We start from the raw sequence: 21,651 nt of genomic DNA on the forward strand, positions 1-21,651 counted from the left end.
TGTGTTAGTCATCTTTCCTGTCGGTGAAGAATTTCAAATTTTGGTTTTGTAAAGGTCTTCCATTAACTTTAATTCCTCAGATTTCCAACCTCTGGACCCCTTTCCATTTTTAGAAAAAAGTACTTTTCACTTGGACTGGTAAGAACAAAAACCAGTACTATAGGTAAGAATTTGTTTACTTAGAATAATTTTGCTTCTATTTTCCATCCATTTTGCATCATTCTTAATACGTTCCTGACAAGTGACTTATACTGAGAAGACTGTCAATAAATTCTTCACAGTGATGCCCTGTTGTCTTCCTGAGGGATTAAAGTTAATTTAGATCCTAGCAATAGGTACAGACAACTCAATATTCTCTCCAGGAATTTCACTCATTTTCTGATAGTTGTCAAGTTGGAATATTTATATGATGATACTACTCAACTAATCAGACTCAGAAACATTTTGGAGGCCATTGTCAACTTCAATTTTGACAAAATAATTGCACCTTCTTGGCTACTGCCTTGTCTTTTCCTTTTTTAAATTGGCTCAGCCTCAGGCAAGGCACAGTTGGTCTTTCAGCCTTATATTTAGTTTCTGATTCAGAAAATGATCTCACATCCTATGATTACTTAATTGCCTTAATATGTTCTCTGTGATTATTTTTGAACATCTAGGCCTTTGGTAGTCACATTCATAGCAAGAATGAATGATTTGGAATGTAAGCTCTATTTCAGGTGACAATGTAAGTTCTGTTTCAGGTGGCAAGTTTGTCATATACAGATGGTCAAAGCTCTTGTCATCCATTTTTTTCCTTCCCTCCCCTCCCTTTTTTTGCATCATGGTATTTCACTGCAAAGGTAAAGGAGGATAATCTCGGTGAAGAATTTTCCTATTTTGACATGTTGTCTCAAGAGACGCCTTGAATGGCTTTGCTATTAATGTAACAGTACTTCATATTATAGTGCATTCACCTGTTTGGACATACTTAGGGCTTTGATTTCTTGTGTGGATTTTTTTATTTTTTCAATTATTAACTGAAAAATGTGTCATCAGAAATTTCTGGAACCCTTTTTTTTCTCCCTTATCCTCCTTTAGCATAAACTTCGATAGTAATTTTTAAGAGCTGGGGAAATGTCTCCTACTGTCAGATCAATACTGAAAAACTGAAGAGCCACCTCCTCACACCAGGTGAATCACAGGCAGTGAGAAATGGTGCTCTCAGTACTCTCATCTGTCTCTTCCCCAAAGAAACCTTATGAGGTGCTGGATTCATGGTCTCTCACAGCTGTGGAGGTACAGGTCTCTGTTCCACACACGTCTGTGCAGGTTCTTCTCTGGCACAGGTACCGCGTTAGCAGGAGCGCACATACCCATCTCCCCATGCTTCGGCATCTGCCACTGGTGTCAGTGCTCAGTATGCCTGTGTGCCGTGCACACGCATCCTCCGCTCACTCATCTCCCAAGGAATCAACACTTGCACCTTCCCTGCAGCTGACCTTAGAAGTGACATTGTTTCCTTCTGACATATTGCTCAGCATGAAAGCAACAAGATTAGTTCTGCTTTTCTCATCAAGAACGGGAAAGACATCAGTGTCAGGTACTGGGGCAGACTGAAATAGGTGAAGTGTCTCTGTGTAGACTTGATTTTTTTCCCCTTGGAAGTCCTTGCCTGCCTGCTGGGAATTTCCTCCTCATCTTCCCAATATATATGTTTGTGATATATTTGTGTGTGTGTACATATATATGTATATATGCAGAGAAAGAGAGACATCGTTTTTTTAATGCATATATACACATATATATGTGCCCACATGTATAGTTGCATGTTTCTTGTTTGCCTTTGTTTTTTTCTGTCTGTCTTTTTCTCATATATTGCTTTGATTGTGTGGGGCTAGGGGGGGTATCTGATTCAATAACTGTCTTCACCAATTCCTTGTTGTAGACTATTGGGGAGAGTCTTATTACAGTGACCTCATCGACTTGCATCTGGGTGGTATGTATGGCTGAAGCTCCCGCTGACACTAACCCTGCTGACACTCCTCCCCACCCCTCCCTTCACCTACTTCTCCCATCCTTGGCTCACAAACAAGAAGAAAAAGCCCCTGCACATGACTGGCTATAGCAGAACCCCTTTTCCAGCTCAGGAAGAAGAGATCCTGGCATGCTCTACAAACCATGCATAAGGCTCCCTTTTCTATTTTCCAAAGTGGTGATTATTTCAAAATTTACTTACTGTTTTCACTCCAACCACCTTCCCTGCTAGCAGGGTTCTGGTTTTTTTGCTTCTCCTTTGCAAAATCCAACTCTACCATCAAAATCCTCTGCAGCAAAGTATTTTAACAGGAAGGGTACAGCAGAACTGAACTGCTCCCGAGAGCTAACAGCACTGTAAAGGATTAGTCATGCCATTGCCTCCCTCTTCCCCTCCTGAGGCTCATTTGCTTCTTCCAAAAAACCAAGAGTGTGTTGATGATCTAATAAAAACAAAATGCTCCCTCAAGAGACTTTGGAAACACTTGTAGATGACAGATACTTCTTCCTTGTTTTGTCTTATTCTAAGATCAGGAGAGAATCTACTGTTGAGAGTTCCAGTCATTTTTGCTGGAATCTGCTGTTAGAGTTTCCAGTCAGCCCAATTTGCATCATTACACAGCTAATAAGCTTCTTGCTATGATTTTTTTTTTAATATACCATTTAGTGCTAAACACGTGTTACGGTGTTTAGCTCTTTTTTTTTCACTTAGCGATTCTGTTCATCTCTCTGCACCATGGTTCTGCATTTCTTTAAGTAATGTTACTTCCTGAGTCCTTTAGTAGGTGGGCAACTTTTGGGTTGCAAATGGCATTTGTTTAGCATTTGCCCATCTTGAAAATTAAAATTCCCCTTGCTAATTTAATCACCCTAAATCTATTCTTATAAAATGAACACATCTGTCAGCAGATCCAATAGAAAGCAAACTGTGCTTGGTTGCCTTGTCATCCAAGGGTCTCAGTTCATTTGTCTTTCAGAGTATAAATTTGCTTGATCTAAGCTGTGTTTTTGTTGAGAGAGTGCATTACAGTCCAGCTCCACAGAGTGAAAGATCCATATGCTCTAGGCCTGATCCAAGACACATCACTAGAAGTCTTCCTCTGATTTCGTTGTGTTCTGCATTTGATCCTTCAAACATAGTTTTGCTCAGGCTTTTCGTTGTAATTTTTTCTCCTCCTCCAGGGAAAGGCTGTCCCACATAATATTTCTCTATAGCTCTCTGTTGGGAGTGACTCCAAATTGTCCTGGCACAATAGGCTTTTACTGAAAAACATCCACCTGAGTTAAGAATATCCACCTAAGTTCAAGTTTCAAAACTGAAGACTTTTCTCCTTACTAGACCTAATTTATCGCCCAGTTCCCCTGTGCTAATTTTGATGTGATAGTCCTCTAGCCCTGTGCTTCATTCGCTGTTCAGTCCTTCTGGCATTCTTTCCTGAGGTGTATTCTGCAGAGAGACCTTGAAACCTTCTTCCTAGTCAGGTCCATCAGGGCTGGCCCATACTTGTACGTGCATAGAGTAGGAGCTGTAAAAGGGTTGATGCTGAATTACGCTTAACAGACCCTTATCCCTGTTTAATGCTATTTTCACTATACCTCTCCCTCCTCCTGCTTCTCCTCCTAACGCCTCTTTAGAGACAGCGATCCCATCAAAATCACTAATAGTGGCTTTAAGAAAAGCAAAATAATCTTTACTTAAAGGGACACTGTCACTTAAAAAATTACTATGTTGCAGAAAATCAAAAATTTAATTTACTGTTTATCTTTTATGCTTGTTTACTTTTTCCATTTCTCTGAACTCAGTCACCCCAGAGTGGTCATTTTTGATCTTCTACAATAGGCTGGTTTTATTTATATGGTGACTCAGTCACTTGGGCTTCCAACAGTCAATGTTCATGTTTTTTAAAAATGGTTGATATATTTTAAAACTATGATCAAGTTTCTGCTCATCTCAAAAATACCTTTGCCAAAACAAACTTTAAAAAAAATGTATTGGGCAGTATCCCTTTAAATGCAATGAACCAGTATAGCCTGCCTAGAGTATGTGACTTTATAGTATTGTTTTGTGGCCTCTGTAATTTGCTTTATTCTTGCTTTTGGGGCTGCCAGAACACTTTGCCAGAAGGGATACGTTGCTCTGATGGACTTGTCACTGTTCAGTGGCAGATTTAGAGCTCAGCTTCAAAATTAACATGTCTGTTCAGGATGCTGCATCTGGGTGGAGTGCCATTAAAATTCCTGGAGTGCCATGGGGCTGCATGGTCCTGCTGAGTGCTATAAGCAGCTAGGACAGGACGGCTGTGTAATTAATTATTCTGTTGGCAACTTGTGTCTCTGAGACATAGGCATGATTCTAGAGTCATGCTGTCAGTAGAACAATAAGCAAAATTGCAAAATACTTTGAAAAGTTATCTGTAAGTTGGTGGTAATTTTTGAATGGTTAGGGCATTCATATATTCTGGATTTTCTTTACAGTAAGGAGAGTTGCATTTCATTTAGATGTTACAGATTGCGCAACAACTTCTGCAAGGGAGTGGTAACTTCTGACATCCTTGGTCAAGTTCCAGTTTGCAGGATTACAGATTGCTATTTTAACTACCCCCGTTGCTCTGCTCAGATGCTATAATCCTTTCTTCCTGTTCTAAAATGTTATGTACTGTTGCTGTAAAGCAGATGTTTCATTTCACGCTACAGATGGTCACATTTCAATTCTGAGTAATTATTCCTATGTGTATATCGTATATGCAGTTATGTTAAAAGAACATTACAAAGGTTGCAAAGACAACTGAAATTAAGATTTTGTATTACATTGATATATCAACAGATTTATAACCTTTAGATCCACTGCAGAGAACTCTGCCCCGTGCCATTATGGAATAACTGGTGGCAATGCTAGGTTGTCATCCTCTGTGTAGATCCTCATGAAGAGGAAACGGGACATGCTCAGTGGATTTCACAGATGTTTGCTGGCAGCTGTGGAGTGGCGAAACTTGAAAACACAGATTCTGAGCCAGATGCTGGAAGGATATAGTGCTCTGGTGGATGCACGTTCTTTGTCCCTTTTATTCCCTCTTTCCAGACAGTCATTGTCCTAGTCCTGTCTTTTTCCATCCAAAGTTCCTTACCCCACTTCTATTTTCATTCTCAGTCCCAGTTTCTGCTTTTCAGGCATTTAATTTTAATCCTACCTTCTTGACAAAGAAATCCTAATGTTCTACCCTTCAGACCGCATGTTCCTCCCCACTAGCTGTTCTTATTCTTTCACTCCTGTTCCAGTCTTCCCACTGACTCTGTTCCCAGAGTCTCAGTCCCTGCCTCTGGCATTATCCCAGTATTTTTGGGCTCTGCTCCCTCTTCTACCCAGCATTAGTCGTCTGGAAAATTGTAGATCATATCTTCTCCACAAATCTGCCTTCTCCTTTCACCCCTTACCCCTTTCCCCTCTCCTCTCTGTCTCTTCTCCTTCAGCAGTTTGCATTCTTAGTCTCCTGGCTTAATTACTCCCAGCCTCAGTTCCCCCTTAACCACTGGTTCCTTGTCCAGGTTGCTCCTTGTCTGCCTGTGGAAAGTACCTCTGTTGTTCCCTCTGTGTTCACATGAGCAGCTTCCTTTTCCTTGTGCCCAGCAGGGAATCACTGAGAAAAGTGCCCCACACTCGCATCTTGCTTTGCTCTTGGCTGGAGTATGCCAAGACAGGCAAGAAGGATGTAAGGAAGAGGGCTGGTATGTCTGATAGTGCTGATTTGAGACATACGTTCTCTCTTCTTGACAAGGGCCTTGTGAACATCAGGTAAACGAGGGGAAAAAAAAGTACGATTGTACTTTTTTAAAATTCCTTGTACTTGCATACTCTACAACAGCTTCACTTTTTATTAGCTTATTTAAAATACTTGGGCTAACTATGTCCTTTAAAGTCCTGCAGATCTAACTCTGCAGGGCTGGAGTCTGATATACTGAAGTGGGAACAGTCATATTTCTTGTGATTTGCAAACAGCTCTATGGGAAGAGGAGTGGAGTTGTAAGATAAACATTGTTTTCGCAGTTTGCAGCTGCTTTTGACACTGAAGTGAATTCGTAACATGTTTTCTTTGCTGTAAATTTGGAGCTGGAAAGAGCACTTGATAAGCAGAACTGTTAAGTATAATTAGAGTACCTGTTTAGGTGCTGGAAGCAAGGAATTACCATTTACTTACTTCCTTTTGTACACCTTTCACAATTGCACACAAAATGCAGGACTGTACTACTTCTGACTTCATTTTCAAGTGCTGTGAAGTCTAGTAGAAGCAGAAGACTTCTGTGCAGTCATTTGTGTGTGTTCTGCTCCAATTATTGCTTTCCCTATTTTCCTTTCCCCTCCCTGCCTTCCCCCCCATACCCCTGCTTCCCCCCCCACCTTAAATAAAGGTGTGGTCCTGTTTGCATGACAATTCAGTGGTCTATGTGTTTTCCCCAGGTTTCTTCTAGTGATTGTACTTTAGAGGATACTGGCTTTGCCACAGTTTTAGTGAACTGTTAAGTCAGACACACTGAGTGATGTCCCTATGAGAAAGTTGTCAGAATCGTTGCCCTCAACTTTATAATACCTGCAGTTGTGTGGATGCTATTCTACAAGAGGTGACTTTCTGTATTCTTCTTGTTTTACAACACCGCTGTTGAACAATTGCAACAAATTGTAAAGTTGGGCTGCTTTATTTTTCAGCACTCGGGTTTCTGACCATAACTGTTTTTTAAAAGGTGGGAAAGAGGATATTTTCTGTCACCAGTGCACAGTTTGTCTTACTGAACTCTTTTGGACTGATCCTTATTTTAAGCACGGAGTTAAAATTAGAGTTCTTAGTCTGCCTGCTAAGTGGATGATGGAAGTTGTTAGTAGAATAGGAATTTCTAAAGTATCATGCTCTCAGCTTGTGCGATCAAGTGCCAGCATAATGGTGCATGAGAGCTGAGATTAGCTTCAGAGCTGAATTTCCAGCCCAGTGTTACTGATTTCAAAACTGTCCTGGTTAGTCAGCAATACAGAAATCAAAGTTTTTAGATGCAAAACTTGCAAAGGATGTGATCCCATTTGGTCTGTGGTATATCTGTTCAAGTCGTTTTGGTTTGCAGTGGCTCACCACTTCCCAGAAATCATCACAGTTCTCACCACAGGACATGGGCAAATGGTGAAGGGGATCAATGTGAGCTGTAGTTTGGGGATAATTGCATCTGCCACCCCAAACTTTCTGCTGTGCTTTCTTCATCCTGATCGATCATTTTTACTACTGTGCTTCAGACAATGAAGTGTTAGGTAGCTACAGCAGAAAAGGACAAAACCAGTCTGAAGTATGTAGGTAAATGAAGAGTAGAAAAGAAGACAACAGTCCAGTGTAGCTTGTGTAACAAAGAACAACATACAGTGAAAAGGAAGGTATATTTTCATGGTGGCTATACAATTTCTGTTCCTTGTTTTGAAGAGGCTTTGGAGCTATGGTGTTTATTCTTGGCCTCGCTCTTGGTTTCCACCACGGTAGCAAAGTCTGCAATCTCTCAAGAGTACTATGGCAAACAAGATCTTTCTTGTCATGGCTGCATGAAAGATTTCCCAGAAACATCTGGGAAAGGCTTCTTTCCACAGAGGCAAGATAATTCCAGTCACTTTATTGATGGGACGTAGATAATCTGCAAGGCAGAGCTTCTACCTCTCCAAGATGTTCAGTGTGCTCAGGAGCTGGGGCACCTCAGTGGGCTGCAGCTCCTGGCTCCGTACCGACCACCCCATGTGTTCTTCTGAATGCCTCTGCTCGCCGGCAGCTTGGGCCTCTGACCTCTGCTTTGAAGGCTTCACTTGCATTTAGAAAAATTGGTCCGTGGCACTGAGAAAGAACAACTTGTGGTTAACACAGTCTGTTGGTGGGTTTGCCTCCCTGGGGAGAAAAAAAAAGTGTTAATTTTCTGTCCAGAAGCTACAGTCACACCTCATCATAGAGGGAATCCAAGAAGTGAATGGTCACAGAAATGGTTCTTCTCTTGCCCTTCAGCTCCTTCCAAACGAACTGCTTCAGTGGGGCAGTGGGTAGCTTGCAATGCTGCTGCCAGCAGCGCTCTTCATGCAGTGGGTGAAGACCTGTATCGCCAAACCCAGCCTAGGTTTTTTGGTGGTGGAGGAGACTTAAACAGAAAGGGGGACTGTTTATTTTTTTAAATTTGTTTGACGAAAGAGTTTTTCTCATCCGGCCCTGACTCCATGGCCAGGAAAATTGTCTTGCAGTGGTGATCGTGTTTTTAATTTAATGAGACCATAAGATGGTAATTTCTCTTCTCTAAACAGTAATATCAAAATAATAGTATTTACTGTAGAAGTAGAAATGGCCTTGGGAAGAAATAAGAAGATATATAAGGATTTCCATAATGTAATCAGACAATTGATAAGGACAAGGTAGGTGAGACAGTTTTTAACACCATATTGTGAACCAGGGTGTTGTATAGTTCTCCATTTTGATAGCACTTGACAAGGAGTTCAGCCTTTTCCCAGGATTGTCTTTCAACATACATATACACATTGAGAGCTCTTGCTGTGAAGTTGTATTTTTTTAAAATCAACCTTGACAGGAATGTAAATGATCTGATGATACATTCGCTGTCTAAAATTATCAGCTGGCTGAGGGAATGCTTTTTCCATTTATCAAGTGATCTTTTTTTCCAGGTTCTCTGTTTCTGAAACGGTTAAGAGGCCTTTTCTTGAATTAATTCATCTGAAGGGATAGTGAAATACGTGACAAGGAATACACTTAAAGATTGGTTACTGTCAGTGAAAAATCTTCCTCCATTACAGGAAATACGATAAAATAGTTTTTCTCTTAAAAACAAAAAGTTCCTATTTCAGTCTGCTTAGAGTCTGTATCAGATGTGCTGATACTCTATTAGCAAGGATGGGGAGGCAGTTTTCATGACTATCACCTTAGAGAAGTTTTTAAAAATATATTTTAAATTCTATGTTAACATTTGCAGTAGCTGGGCTATTACAGATGGCACGGACTTTCAAACTTGCTTCAAGGACTAATTTTCCTTAGACAAGAGTGGGAGGATAGTATTTCTGTTAAAAAATAAGACAACTAAGAGCAAAGGAAGAAGATACAATTGCAAGGAGTGAGCTCTGTATTACAGTCTTCTGCTGTGTAAGTCTTGTGGCTTTTTACTGGAGATCAAAGATGGTATCTTCTCCTAGTATCAGACAATTTGCTCACTCATGACAGCAGTTAGTAATTTGTAGCCATGTCACAATGAGATGAATGGCATTTTCACATACCAGTATTTATTTTCAGATCAAATATGGCAAATTGGGAGCTCCTCGCTAAGTTTATATGCCCATGGTTTGAAATCTATACATATGGGTGCATTTGAGTTATCAACATCCCCCCCTCCCACACCCTGTCCCAGAATTCTGAATGAAATCTCAAACCCTGAAAAATTTGAGTGGATTTTTACATACAGTTAAATGTCCATCTCCTGACCCTGCCAAAATAGTGGTTAGACCAAGTTAGAGTATTAAAGCTTATATAGAAGAATTCATGCTGAATAAGATAGGATGTGAAATAAAAAAAATGGAATAGGTTATCGTGCACTAAATATTCTGCTTTGTGTGGGAGCTCATTCTTCAGGTGCCTTTGTGGTTTGGGTGTTTCTTGTTTGCTTTTGCTTTTGTAACCTGATCTGTGAAATGGCCATCATAGGAAAAAAAGCCCTAGTATTTTTTCATTTTAAACGAAGAAGATGGAAAAATCTGAACAATTAGAATTAAGGTTCTGCTACTGTCAACTAATGGTTGGTACGGTGCTTTATTTGTAACTGTCATATGGCCAACTGTGCCATCTATCCTCATGTTGCCCCTTCCTGCTTCCAGTACAGAGGTTTTTTCTGTCTGAGAAGGCTGCGCTGCTCAGTCACAGGCTTTGAAGCCAACGTGCTCTCCCTCTCGCTCCAGTGTGTCCTCCGTGTGCTGGTCTGGTTCTGTGATGGTCCCTTCTAAAGCCTTCCCAGTTCACTGGCAGTCTAGTTCTGTAAAGCTTTCTCCAAACCACATATATCAAACTCTGCTGACTTTTCCAAAATAAACGTTATTCTTACCATAGTATTGTTGTGGAGTTTATGCCTTTTCCCAACACAGAAATGCCTCCTCTTTATAAACGCAGTTCTGCACTGAGAGCAATAAGTGTTCCATTCTGCTGGCTCTGATGGTTCAGGCTCATCACCTTCCTGGTGCAGATGTTGTCCTGTAACTATTAGTGATGTTGGTTATTTCCTACTGTTTATTGCTGTAACGTTAAATACAGGTGAAAAGCAAATTCTCAGTGTTAAAACAGCTGAACCATTTTAGAGATGAGAAATGTTTGTCCTTCACTGGGTAACAGAAACGATGAAAAAAATTCAGTAAGTCACCAGTACTAACAGGACTTGTAAGCTTTAGAATGCTTTCTGAAATGAGAATGTCAAGGGAGAGCTTTAAATTTACCATTTTAACTCTGCAAAGCCCTCAGTTGGTCATTACCACCACAGACCCTGATGTGAATCACTTTTTTACCCGTGTAAAAGCCTTTTCCCCTCTTAAGCACAACAATCCATTTCGGTACATGTGTTCTCACCGTACTTGATACAGCAGATCCTGGCAGGCTGGTTCCACATTAATCAGATTCTCCCTGTGATGTCCCCTGTCTGAAGAAATTTTCCAGTAAAAAAGGACACTTTTACCATCAGTGGATGCTGCCACGGTGGTAAGAGCATGGTCCTGATAAAGCTTTAAGGTAGGGTGGCTGCTTACAGCTGGTGTCATGCATGCAGGTGAGACGTTTTGTAACCCTGCTTGAAATTTGACATCTATCAGCAGGAGTTAAATATTCATCTTTGCTCGTCCTAACAACTTGTTCACAAAGACCACGTGATTGAAAAATGTACATTAGGAAAAAGTACAGCAACGATAACCTCCTGCCTGGTATTTGTACAACTCAGTAAAAGTTCACCAGTACCTCAGTCTACCTCTTATCTGTTATCTGTGCTTATTAGGGACATTATTCATCTGTAGACTGTATCCCTTGTTTCTGCTTCTCCATTTCTTGTATTTTTTCCTTTCTTTTCTTCTTGTGTTTCCTTTCTTTCTCACTCTTACGCTTTTTGTCCTTTGCTTGTCTTTTATTTCACCCCTTTCCTCCTCTTCCGTTCCACTTCCAACTTCCTCTTCCTCTCCTGCCTCTTCCTCTTCCTCGTTTGGCCCTATTGAAGTTGAGCCCAATGCCGGGACACCACGTCGTAGACCTCTCTCCTTCTGCCCTTGCTGTGCCCATGAAGGTAACGTAACCTCACACGCTCCCCGTTCTCCTTGACCACAGCTGGGTTGTCGTAGCAGCACTAGTCAGCTAGTGACCACAAGGCCCCCAGCCCTTTTCTTGCTCTGTCCCCAAACCGACTTTCTCAGTAGCAACCTGGTAGCCAGCTTCTCTGAGCCTGGGGCAAGTTATTAAAGGTACAGTATGCCTTTTGCTGGTCCCAGCTGTGCCAGGGAAGGTGTAACAACCGGGAGGGACATTGGGCATCAGCGGTGGGAGCAGTAACGTTACACACAAAAGTTTCTGTTTTCATTCGATGGCTTCAATTTCTCTATTCCTCCTGAAAGATGTGTGGAAGGTGGGGTAAGGGAAGACAATCTGCTTCCTTAAATATGGCCGCCTAATTAGTACGTATGGATTAAAGGAATACTGTGTCTTTATAAGGACTGGTTTGCAAAACATCCTTGAACTTTAAAACCTGACAAACCTTAAGCTAGGTCAGTTTTCCCTCATCTGTCTTGCTGAGTGCATTCTTTAACTGTCCCAAATGAAGTTTGCTCTAGAGTTTCCATTGCCAAGGCATGGGGGAAGGGGTTGTTTATGTGTGCTCATGGTGTAATTTTGCTAACCACTTACTCTGCTTTCCATGGCGCTCCCTCACATCAGTTGTCAGTGCTCCCTCTCCAGTCCTCTCATTATTCCTCTGCTCGTTGGCTGTTTAAAAATACTTCTGTATTTCATAGGTCAGTATCGTTGTGGTTTTGGCTTTTTCTTAGAGGCATTTGTTTTCTATACATCCTGGCATCGAAAGGGATGGGGAGACTTCCCAGTGTTTTCATGGCGCCTCAGCACTGGACATCTGCATGTACAGTCTCCCTCTCCTGTCGCCACGCGGGCATATTGTGCAGAGATGCTCAGAAAGGAATGCTTGGAACTGAGCCACACACTGGTATAAAGTCCACAGAGCCAGAGGCTCTTAGGGTGGCACGACGGGGTCTGGTGTTCCCCAAGGGTCTGCTATTACAATTTTTCAAAGGCAGGCTTTCTCAGCCTAAACTGCAGCTTAATAGGAGCTGTAGGCTCTCCTTTGCTTAGCTCCAGTGCAGCACTTCTCTGAGGTCCTAAGGATGGAGGCAGGGCATAGGTCTGAATTAGCTAGCGGTTCATGTGGGATTGGTGAAGTGTTTCCCAGAGTTTGAATAGTTAGCTTGCTGATTGATTATTTTTAGCATCAAAATGACTGTTGGGGAGTTTTTGCTCTTGACGTAGATAGTATGTGTCCATAATAACAGACATAGACAGGGATGTTAGTTACTTTAGGATGCTTAGGTTAGATGCAGTGCAAGCTGATAGGATGCAGCAATCTAAAAAGACTGTTGAGCTTGATGTTGAGGCCTTGTTCCTGCCTCCACTGCCATGCAGTCAGGCACATTGCTACTGTCCTTGATGATGTCTGATATAAGTGACAGCATTCATCTGCAGGTAGTTCAGTGTGGGGTCAGTGGCTCAGACCAGGAGATTGCTAGGAGGAGCTTCCCTGGTAAGCTCTTGCATTTGATAAATATCAACTGAAGGCCCTGGGAACAGCCCAGTTTCACAATTTAATCCACATGATTCCTGACAGATAAGAGATTTGTCAGTGGACTATCGAGTAAGTTTAGGAGTTGGTTTTAAAATAAATTAAATACCAACTAAGAGTTCTGTATGAGGTGGCCAAGGCCCAAGGTATTTTTATTCTGCTTTGGTATTAGCAGATGTGTCTGGGGATTCTTTTTCTTTCCAGCACTGATGTGCAATGCAGAAGTAGTTTCTGGGTTCACTGTGCAGAGGATGGATAGATACATGTGATGGATAGATATATGTGGCTAGAGAAGCAGTCAGAAAGTACTCTTTTAGCTATTGAAAAAAGAAAAGACAAGATGTAACTTTTGGCCAGTAGAAGATTGAGGACATGCAATTGAAGAAAAGGTAAAAGTTAAAGGTAAACCCCATGGAGTGGCAATTGAATATGTTTCTGATGAGCATACATTGAGGTAGCTGGCATGAGGAATTATAAAGCTCTTCTTATTAAAGGAAAAGTGAAATACTTAGAGAAATCTGGGATTTCTGTATTAAGAGTGAGGAAGAAACAAGCAATCACAAGAAAATCAGAAAGGAAAAAAAAAAAGATCAGACTCCAAAGAGAATCCTTTTGGAGGTGATTTCCACTCTTCTGTGTGTTCTAGGCAAACTGAATGGACCCGGCTTGGGAGTGCTCTGGCAGCATCTTGCTCGGCTTTCTTTGCACATTTTGCCCCATTGTTGTTTTTGCAGTTTGGGCTTGTAAGGATTGCAGGGCATTACCCAAAAATTTACCAGGTTTCTTTTTTGGCAGGCATGGGTAAGAAGGATGATCCCAAGCTGATGCAGGAGTGGTTCAAGCTGGTACAGGAGAAGAATGCCTTGGTTCGCTACGAGTCCGAACTGATGATATTGTGAGTTAATGTGCAAAGCTTCAAAAGGGGGATTATGTTACAAATAGTATTGGAAGATTTGTCAGTACTGTCTTCCCTATAATCCCGGGAGGTCAGCGGTCTCTTAGTCTGATTCTTGGCTGAGATATGTAGCCAGGTACATTTCAAAAGAGTGGTAGAAGAAGGAATAGCAATAAGGAATGAAAGTTCCAACTATTTTGTGCACATGCAGAAGTACGGATGGCGTGTAAAGCTCTAAGCCCTTCCCAAGCTGTTCTTGGATAAAACATGTCTTGTTCACAGAGGTGTTCTCGAGCTATGCAGAAATAACGTGTGATTCCTGGTTTTGGTGGAGTCCACTTGTCATGGTTTGAGCTCAGAGGATAACTCAGCACCACACAGCCATTCACGCCTCCCTTCCCCCCCCAGGCGCTGAGAAGGAGAAAACAAACCAGGCGTGGGATTTGAGATAGGACAGGGAGGGGCAAATCACCCAGTGTGATCACAGTCAAAAGGCATACTCATTAGGGGAATAAAAAAAGAACACAGATTTATTACAGACATTAACAACAACACATAACAGAGTAGGACAGTGAGAAGCATTGCCACATCTTGAGAACACCTTCCCCCCCACCCCTCCCTTCTTCCCGGGCTCAGCTCTGCTCCCGATATCTCTACCTCCTCCCCATATCAGCACAGGGGCAGGGAATGGGGGGGGTGCATTCAGTGCTGCTGCTTCTTCCACCTTCAGTGGGGGGAGCTTCTGGAACTCGTTCCCCCTGCTCCATCATGGTCCCCCTCTCACAGGAGACTCCTCCACAAACTTTCTCTGACGTGAGTCCCTCCCACGAGCTGCAGCATTTCCCCACACTCCTCCGGCGTGGGTCACCAACTTTCTCCAACTGGAGTCCCTCCCATGGCTGCAGCCCTTCCCGAGCTGCTCCGGCGTGGGACACCCCCGCATGCTGCAATCCTCCCAGTGCTGAACTGCAACAGCGGGGGCTACTTTTTCCCATGAGACCCCGGCCTTCTTCAGGCACAGTCACCTTGGTCGTCCATGAGAGGCCCCTCACAGGCCATAAATCAGCATCTGCTCCACTGTAGACCTTCATGGGTGGCAGGGGGGGCCGCCCTGCCGTCTCACCACAGGATACAGGGGGGTCTCTGCTCCGGCATACCTCCCCCCTCCTTTCTCCCTCCATTCCTCCACTGACCTTGGTGTTCACACAGCTGCCGCAACTCCTCCTCACAAGTCCCTTCCTAAATACATTCTCGCAGAGGCGCAGCTGATTGGCTCAGCCTTGGTGCAGAGGTGGAGCTGATTTGGAGCTGCGGGAACTTTGAGAAGCTTCTCACAAGGGGCCACTCCTGTAGTCCCCTCCCCTGCTACCAAAAAACCCCCACCACTCATTCAAACCCAGGACACCACTTTTAAGTATAGCCAAAAGTGTTTAATTCAGTCACCTTTGCCATGCGGCCCTCTCTGCCTGCAGTGGGACCTCAGTGCCTCTCATTTGGGCTGTGATAACAAGGCTTTTTTCCTGTTTAAGACACTGGGAGCTTTCTCAGTCCCCATGCTCCAAATTCACTGAAGTTCGTTTCTGAATATGTCAGCTGACCCAGGCAGTGTGAAAGCTGATGGCCTTAGTGCCTGTATCAGAAAAGCCCCAAGGTATTGTCTCCATTGGAATCTGAAAAGGCAATGGCCTGACATGTCCTTAGTTGATAAGCGACTTCATCTTTAGAGCGGGAAGTGGCAGGAGATACATCGAGATAAAGTATAGTTTTGCAGTGATTGCAGATTTGTCTGCTCCTTCACACTGTTTTAGATTTAATCCCACCCATAATCTGCTCAACTTTCTGTATTGTACTTCCTAGCTGAAGGTAAAGAATCTGAGATGTTGAAAGTACATTTAAATATTTTAAAAATATGGTTATATGTCTTAAGTGTTTTAACAGTTGTTCCAAAACAGATTGGTAAAATGCATAGCAGATATCTAGAGGGGGAGCAGAAATCGAGAATGGATATGCAGCAATGTATGGAGTATTTTAGAATACTCACAGCTTGGATTCCTGATGTTTCCCTTTCAGCGCTCGGGAGCTGGAACTGGAAGACAGACAGAGTCGATTACAGCAGGAACTCCGGGAGAGGATGGCAGTAGAAGGTAAGAGCAAAGGCGAACGTTTCATAGATTGTAGGTGCTTATTTCTCTAGCCTTGTGTATGCTGATATTTTTTGTGTCTCTGTAGATCACCTGAAGACAGATGAGGAGCTCTCAGAGGAGAAGAGAATCCTGAACGAGATGCTAGAAGTAGTGGAGCAGAGAGATTCTCTTGTGGCTCTCCTTGAGGAGCAACGGCTTCGAGAAAAAGAAGAAGACAAGGACCTGGAAGCAGTCATGCTTTCCAAAGGTTTTAGCTTGAACTGGTCCTGAGCTTAACACATTTACCTCTGCTGGTCTGTGTTGTCCAGTTGGCCTACCCTGAGTTCGCCAGAATTACATGGATAGGAAGATGTTGAAGGGGAAACTTCAGAAGGGTCCAACAGCATGCAGGGATTTGGTTTGAAGCACTCAGAAGCCTTTTGATAATATGTTGGTTCCAGAAGCTTAAGTTTTACATGTCTGCAAGCCAAGTTGAAGATAATGAGTTGAGACTGTGGAGTCTCCTTGAGGTCCTATAAAATGGACCGTATTTTTGTGTGTGTGGTAGGAGGGAGAGGAATAATCCATGTGTGGGGAAGGAAGTTAAGGGAGGAAGTACCCTTAACTGAACTGGATTTATGGCAGTCCATTCCTTTCCCGTTTTTACTACACCATTTCTAATAAAAGGGAGGGAAGTGGGAACCCTCTCTGGAAAACCACAGCAGCCTGTAGCAGCCTGTGTGGTGGAGTCGGCTGTCCGAGAGACCTCCAGAAGCCCAGGGCAACACCTTCTTTGCTTTAGTCTTCCTCCCCACCAAAGAAACCTGCAGTTGATCATTATGCATGGATATTAAGAAAAATGAGACAGAGAAGATACTACTAGTAGGTGTGATGGAACTCTCTGCCTCCTGGTTTTTAGAGAGATTCGGGCATCAGAGGACTCTCCCTATCATGGCCTCCTAAACCATCATCTTGTTGTGGGGAAAAAAGGGGAGAAGAAGAGAGAGGGAAGATGCCCTTCTGCTTTGCTACACACTGGAGAGACAGCTACTGCTGGCCTTAGTCTTCATGGCCACAGCTCAGAGGCTGGTGGGCTTCTTTGTTCTGTTTTTGTTGTGACTGTTTTGACACTGGAAAATACTGACTGTGGGACAGTGGTAAGTGTGTGCTGGGGCAGGGGTGTTACCAGGCAACATTCCCTGGATGTTAGGCCCCTAAAAGGAAGAAGCCCTTAAGTGACCGAACCACCGTTAAAACTTTTCAGTGTTTTTATTTTTTTCCTCTGTATTTTGTTTTTGCACATTGGAAACGAAGCTTAAGACCTGCCTGGGCCCTCAGTCACTTTGACCCTTTTATGTCAATTAACTTATTTTTTTAATACTTGAAAGAAGATTCATTTTTGTATCTTTTAGGGAAAAAAATGGATGAATGATGGGTGTGTGTGCCTGCTGCATCCTACAACTTCCACTTCTAAATTACTGGACGTTGTTACCTGTGGCTATTTATTAGTGTTCTTATTAATAATTTGATTGTTACACATACTGATTGTGGAGGGAGTGTTTTAACTCTTGTTAGAGAAGGACACTGCTGAGGATTGGTCCCTGCTTCACAGCAAGGGCAGCCTTTATGTACCTACTAACGCATCCTGCCCTAGGAGTTTTTCTTTATGACAAAATCCTGCGTGCTTATGGAGTTATAAGAACCTATTTGTATTCCTAGCATACTTTTCTTCTGCATCCCAGATTCCCTCTGTTGGACTAATAAACCAATAATTTATTTAAATTTTACATTTTTATAACAAGAAAGCCAAAACTGTAAGGTAGAAATATCCCATATGTCTCTTTCTCACTGAAAGAGGCCTCACACTCCTGAAGATACAGCTAAAGGGACTTCCATGAAAACAAAAATAGCACATTGCCTACTGCATCTGTTGGAAGAAGCTCCTTTTGGCTCAGCTAGTGAAGCTGCTGCTTTTCAGCCAGGAGGATACTCACTGTATCCGTGCATTAACCAGTGAGCAGGACGTGCACTGAGCAATGCAGCACCATTCACTGTTTGACAGGTTCCCTGAGCACACCGTGTCCTTAACTTGTCCCGCAGAGCTGAAGCAGCACTGGGTACGCGCCCCATTCTTAATGTGATGTGCTAAGAGGTTTTCCCCCCTTGGGATGCTGACCATGTTCTTCTCTTGTTGAAGAAGTACTAAGCCTGCTCTGTGATGTCTTTGAGAAAGTCTCCCATTCCCGAGCGTATTCATACAGCGTACTGACTCTCTCACCTTGAATTTACACTGTTGGTGCAAGGCATCCAAGCGGGGCTGAACATCCTTTAATCTTTTGCCCCTGGACAGAAGTTAGCATGGTTTCTTGCTGTTGGCTCTCTACCTCCTTCAAAGAGGTCTTCTGTAAGCTAGGGTCTACGATTTGAATTCACCTCTGAGTCAGGAGCATACCTCAGGCTGAGGAAGGATGGGTAGGACTGTCCCCAGAGACTCTGAGTGGTGCTGGTTTTTAACTGTGGAAACAGGTTTCTTCTGCCTCAAGTGTTTCCCCTTTGTCCCCCCTAGTGTTTTCTGCTAAGGCATTACAAATTAAATCCAGATGCTCGTGAAACCAAGCAGACAGGCAGCTGCAGTGCTACTTCATAATTGTGCTTGTTAGCAAGTGGTACCTGCTACACCAGCATTGCGGAGTGTTGGCTTACCAACAGGATGTCCAGCAACACAATTCCCCCCATTTGCCAGTGCAGGGGCAGCTGCACAAGTTAACTGGCAACGGTAGTTTCCATAGTCTGTGTTTGAGGCGCCAGTGGAAGCTGGAGAGGAGGAGGGAAGAGAGAGGGAGAGAGAAGCTAGATACATAGTGTATTGTAAACTGTCTCGCAGGGAGAATTGGCCTCGGTCCATTTTGTAATGCACCATGTATATGGACCACATCTAACTTTTCACAAAAGATCATTGCATGTGACCTGTAGAACAGAAAGAAGAAGAAATACCAGATTACTACTTTTTCCCTTTCATGCTGCTGGCCAGATCTTTGCAATGCCAAAGAGTGATTTCACTTGAGCGTGCAGGAGAGAACTGCATATTCTAAACTTGAACTCTTTAGGTTATGCTGAAGGCCTTCAGCAGTGGGAATGAAAATGAAGAGCTAACATTGCACACACAAATTAATTAAAAATACACGAAAGGGAATGTTAAAAAGCCTTTTTATATCAAAATGGTTGTAAAAGGCACAACTTGTAATTTCCTGTTCAGTTGCACTTTAAGAATATGACTTGCATATCAGATACTGGGTTTTTTTACTATCTGACTATTTTTAATTCAAATTTTGTATTTTTAAAGCTGAAGAAGGCTCTTGTGACCACAAGATCCCTTATTTGTATCAGAAACCAAGTTCTAGCTCTTCGTGGGACTCAGCCGCCTGCATTCAGTGACGTGTGTCCATTTTGTGTGTGAGGGGAGCGAAAAGGCCCTCGGCTGCTGAGGAGTGGGCACGCAGGGGCACCCGTCCCCAGGTGACACGGTCCGTGCCGGGGGGCTGGCCGCTTCCTCCCTGCAGCAGGTAGGAGGAGAGCCAAGCTTGGAACCCAACCTGTGTTGGGTTTGAAATGGGCACACTGAGGATGGGGCAAGGAGGGGGAGACCACCTCCTGGAAACACCCGGGAGGCAAATGGGGATGTGGGAGTGAGGACTGTCAAAACTACTAATCTACTGTTTTCACAGTACAGTTTTCCTTTTTTTAAACCGTTCTGTTCTTTTAACCATGTTTTCATTAAAACTCACAAATGACTGTAAAATCCTGAGCTTCAAAGAACTAACGCGTGGGGAGGTGACAAGACCTTTCAGCTCCAACTTCCAGATATATTCCTTCTTTCAGTTAACCAATACCCCATGGTCTCACTAGGGCATGTTACAAACAGCGTTGCTGAACGTAATTTAGAGCAAACCTCAAGTTTTAAGAGTCTGTCCTTCCCTCTCTCCGTCTCTGCATTTTATGTAAATATTTGTTTGTATGTAAAGACACCAGTAGATCCTTGGGTTACCCCCACGGTCAAGAATCTGAGTTTTGTGCAATGCCTAGGCCTCTTAGAACACGGTGCTTGCATAGAGCTAGTCACCACATTTGTGTGCACTCTGGTGGTTTTTAATATTTTTATACATCCTAATACTGAACATTATGAAGTATTGTAAGTGGTCTAGACTGCATGATCTAGAGCAGCCAGCAGTTCCATTTTCTTAGCAGCTGTTCCTAAAATGTTCACAGCTACACCTTGTTTGCTTAACATTCTTCTAAAATAAGTTTTCAGTTAAGTGTTTACACCAGACACCAGTGGATGAGAAAGGTGTTGCATTATAAAATCTCCTGTTTGTATACAAACTGAAAAGCCACAATATGGCTTTATGGGAATTTCAGTCACCACTGTCTGCAATAAAGAGAACTCTAAAGTATACTAAAAACCAGCCTGTATATAGTTCACAGAGAAAGAGACCGCTGGCTCTCGACTATTGCAAAATAACAGAGATTTAGAAGCTTTCCAAAAGTTCCTGCTTTTGGATTGCTCAGAGTACTGCTATAGGCAGGGTAGCTGGGCAGATGAGGATGTCACTAAAAGCAGATGTGAGGGGGAAGATGCCATGTTCTGATGGCATTGCAGCAATGTAAATACTCTGTATCTGTGCGTGCATGCGTGTGTGTGTGAAGTCTAATCCAGGAGAAGGGATCTGCTTTGGCATCTTCTCTTTTGTATGAAAGTGAACTCTGATATTCAGATTGTTCAAGGCTTTTACAGTTGGCATGTATGGAGTGTTAACAGAAAAGCGTATACCCTACCTGTAAAAAAAACAACTCTGTTCCAGCCTGTTTTCTTCTGTTTGGTTGTGTTTTATTGTTTGTTTTTATGCACACTTGCTTCATTGGTGTTGAGATTTTAGCACCTCAGATGGCCAACTGAACTAAAAAAAAAAAAAAATAAAGTCATTAATTATTTTTTCTTTTTGTTGGTGGAGTTACCATTTGTTTCCCTTGCGTTCACTCCCACAGTTGATGATTAAAGAGGAAGCCAGGAGCTGAGGAAAGGTGATCCTGAGATGAGATAAAAACCTAAGTGTTAAAGTGCCTGACTTCATTTTCTCTTATACTGGAATACTCGGAGCCCATCTGAATTATCTGAGATACAAACAAATCGATCTTGATACAACCCTAATACATGCTCCTCCTTTCTCTATATTTTACATTGTTCCTTTAGGTTCTCTGTGAAGAGAAATTACATTAAATAGTCAAGAAGGTGTGAAAGTAATGTAAATTGAATTGTAGGAACTGGGATTTAATTTCTGTAGCTGTAGCTCACTTCCTTAGCCTGCAGTACTAGCGTGAACATCGCACGCTGGTATAGCAGCATTCAGTAAGATAAGGAGTGAATGACATCAGTGCCTCTGTGCCGACTTGCTGTGTTGTTTTAAGCCTCCAGCACTCCCTGCCCGTGTCTGATCTGCGCTGTGCCAGCTCAGGGAGGGTAGCTAAGCCACATGCAGCTCCAGAGCTGTGTCCCTCGGACAGACTGGAAGGATGCAGAAGTTCAACCTCACCAGCTGGTGTGTCAAGAAAAGGCATCTTGTCTGGATGCCTCCTCTTCGAAAAGGGTGCGTGTTCAGCCTAAGCAGTGGGCGCTGGGTCCAGTAAACATCAGGAGCTTGGAGCCCGGCAGAATGACATTCAGTCAGCAGCACTGCTGTCATTAAGTAG

General features: G+C 42.9%; 1 protein-coding gene across 11 annotated transcripts in view; it reads left to right on the forward strand.

Moving 5' to 3' along the window:
* Positions 1-20,899, forward strand: part of MICAL3 (microtubule associated monooxygenase, calponin and LIM domain containing 3) — a 175,907-nt gene extending 155,008 nt beyond the window's left edge. For 8 of the 11 annotated variants that reach the window (XM_032986414.2, XM_032986413.2, XM_032986417.2 and 5 more), the window contains 4 exons: positions 11,266-11,331; positions 13,684-13,783; positions 15,854-15,927; positions 16,013-20,899. In XM_032986414.2, coding sequence (XP_032842305.2) covers positions 11,266-11,331; positions 13,684-13,783; positions 15,854-15,927; positions 16,013-16,197 — 425 coding nt within the window. In that variant the 3' untranslated portion in view covers positions 16,198-20,899. Of the gene's footprint in view, positions 1-1,924; positions 1,976-11,265; positions 11,332-13,683; positions 13,784-15,853; positions 15,928-16,012 lie in introns of all 11 variants that reach the window. The other 3 variants (XM_042795281.1, XM_032986415.2, XM_032986423.2) reach the window with 3 other exon arrangements.
* The last annotated feature ends 752 nt before the right edge of the window (positions 20,900-21,651 follow it).

The sequence above is a fragment of the Tyto alba genome, unplaced genomic scaffold, assembly GCF_018691265.1.
Source record: "Tyto alba isolate M040663 unplaced genomic scaffold, T.alba_DEE_v4.0 Super-Scaffold_21, whole genome shotgun sequence".
Classification (NCBI taxonomy): Eukaryota; Metazoa; Chordata; class Aves; order Strigiformes; family Tytonidae; genus Tyto; species Tyto alba.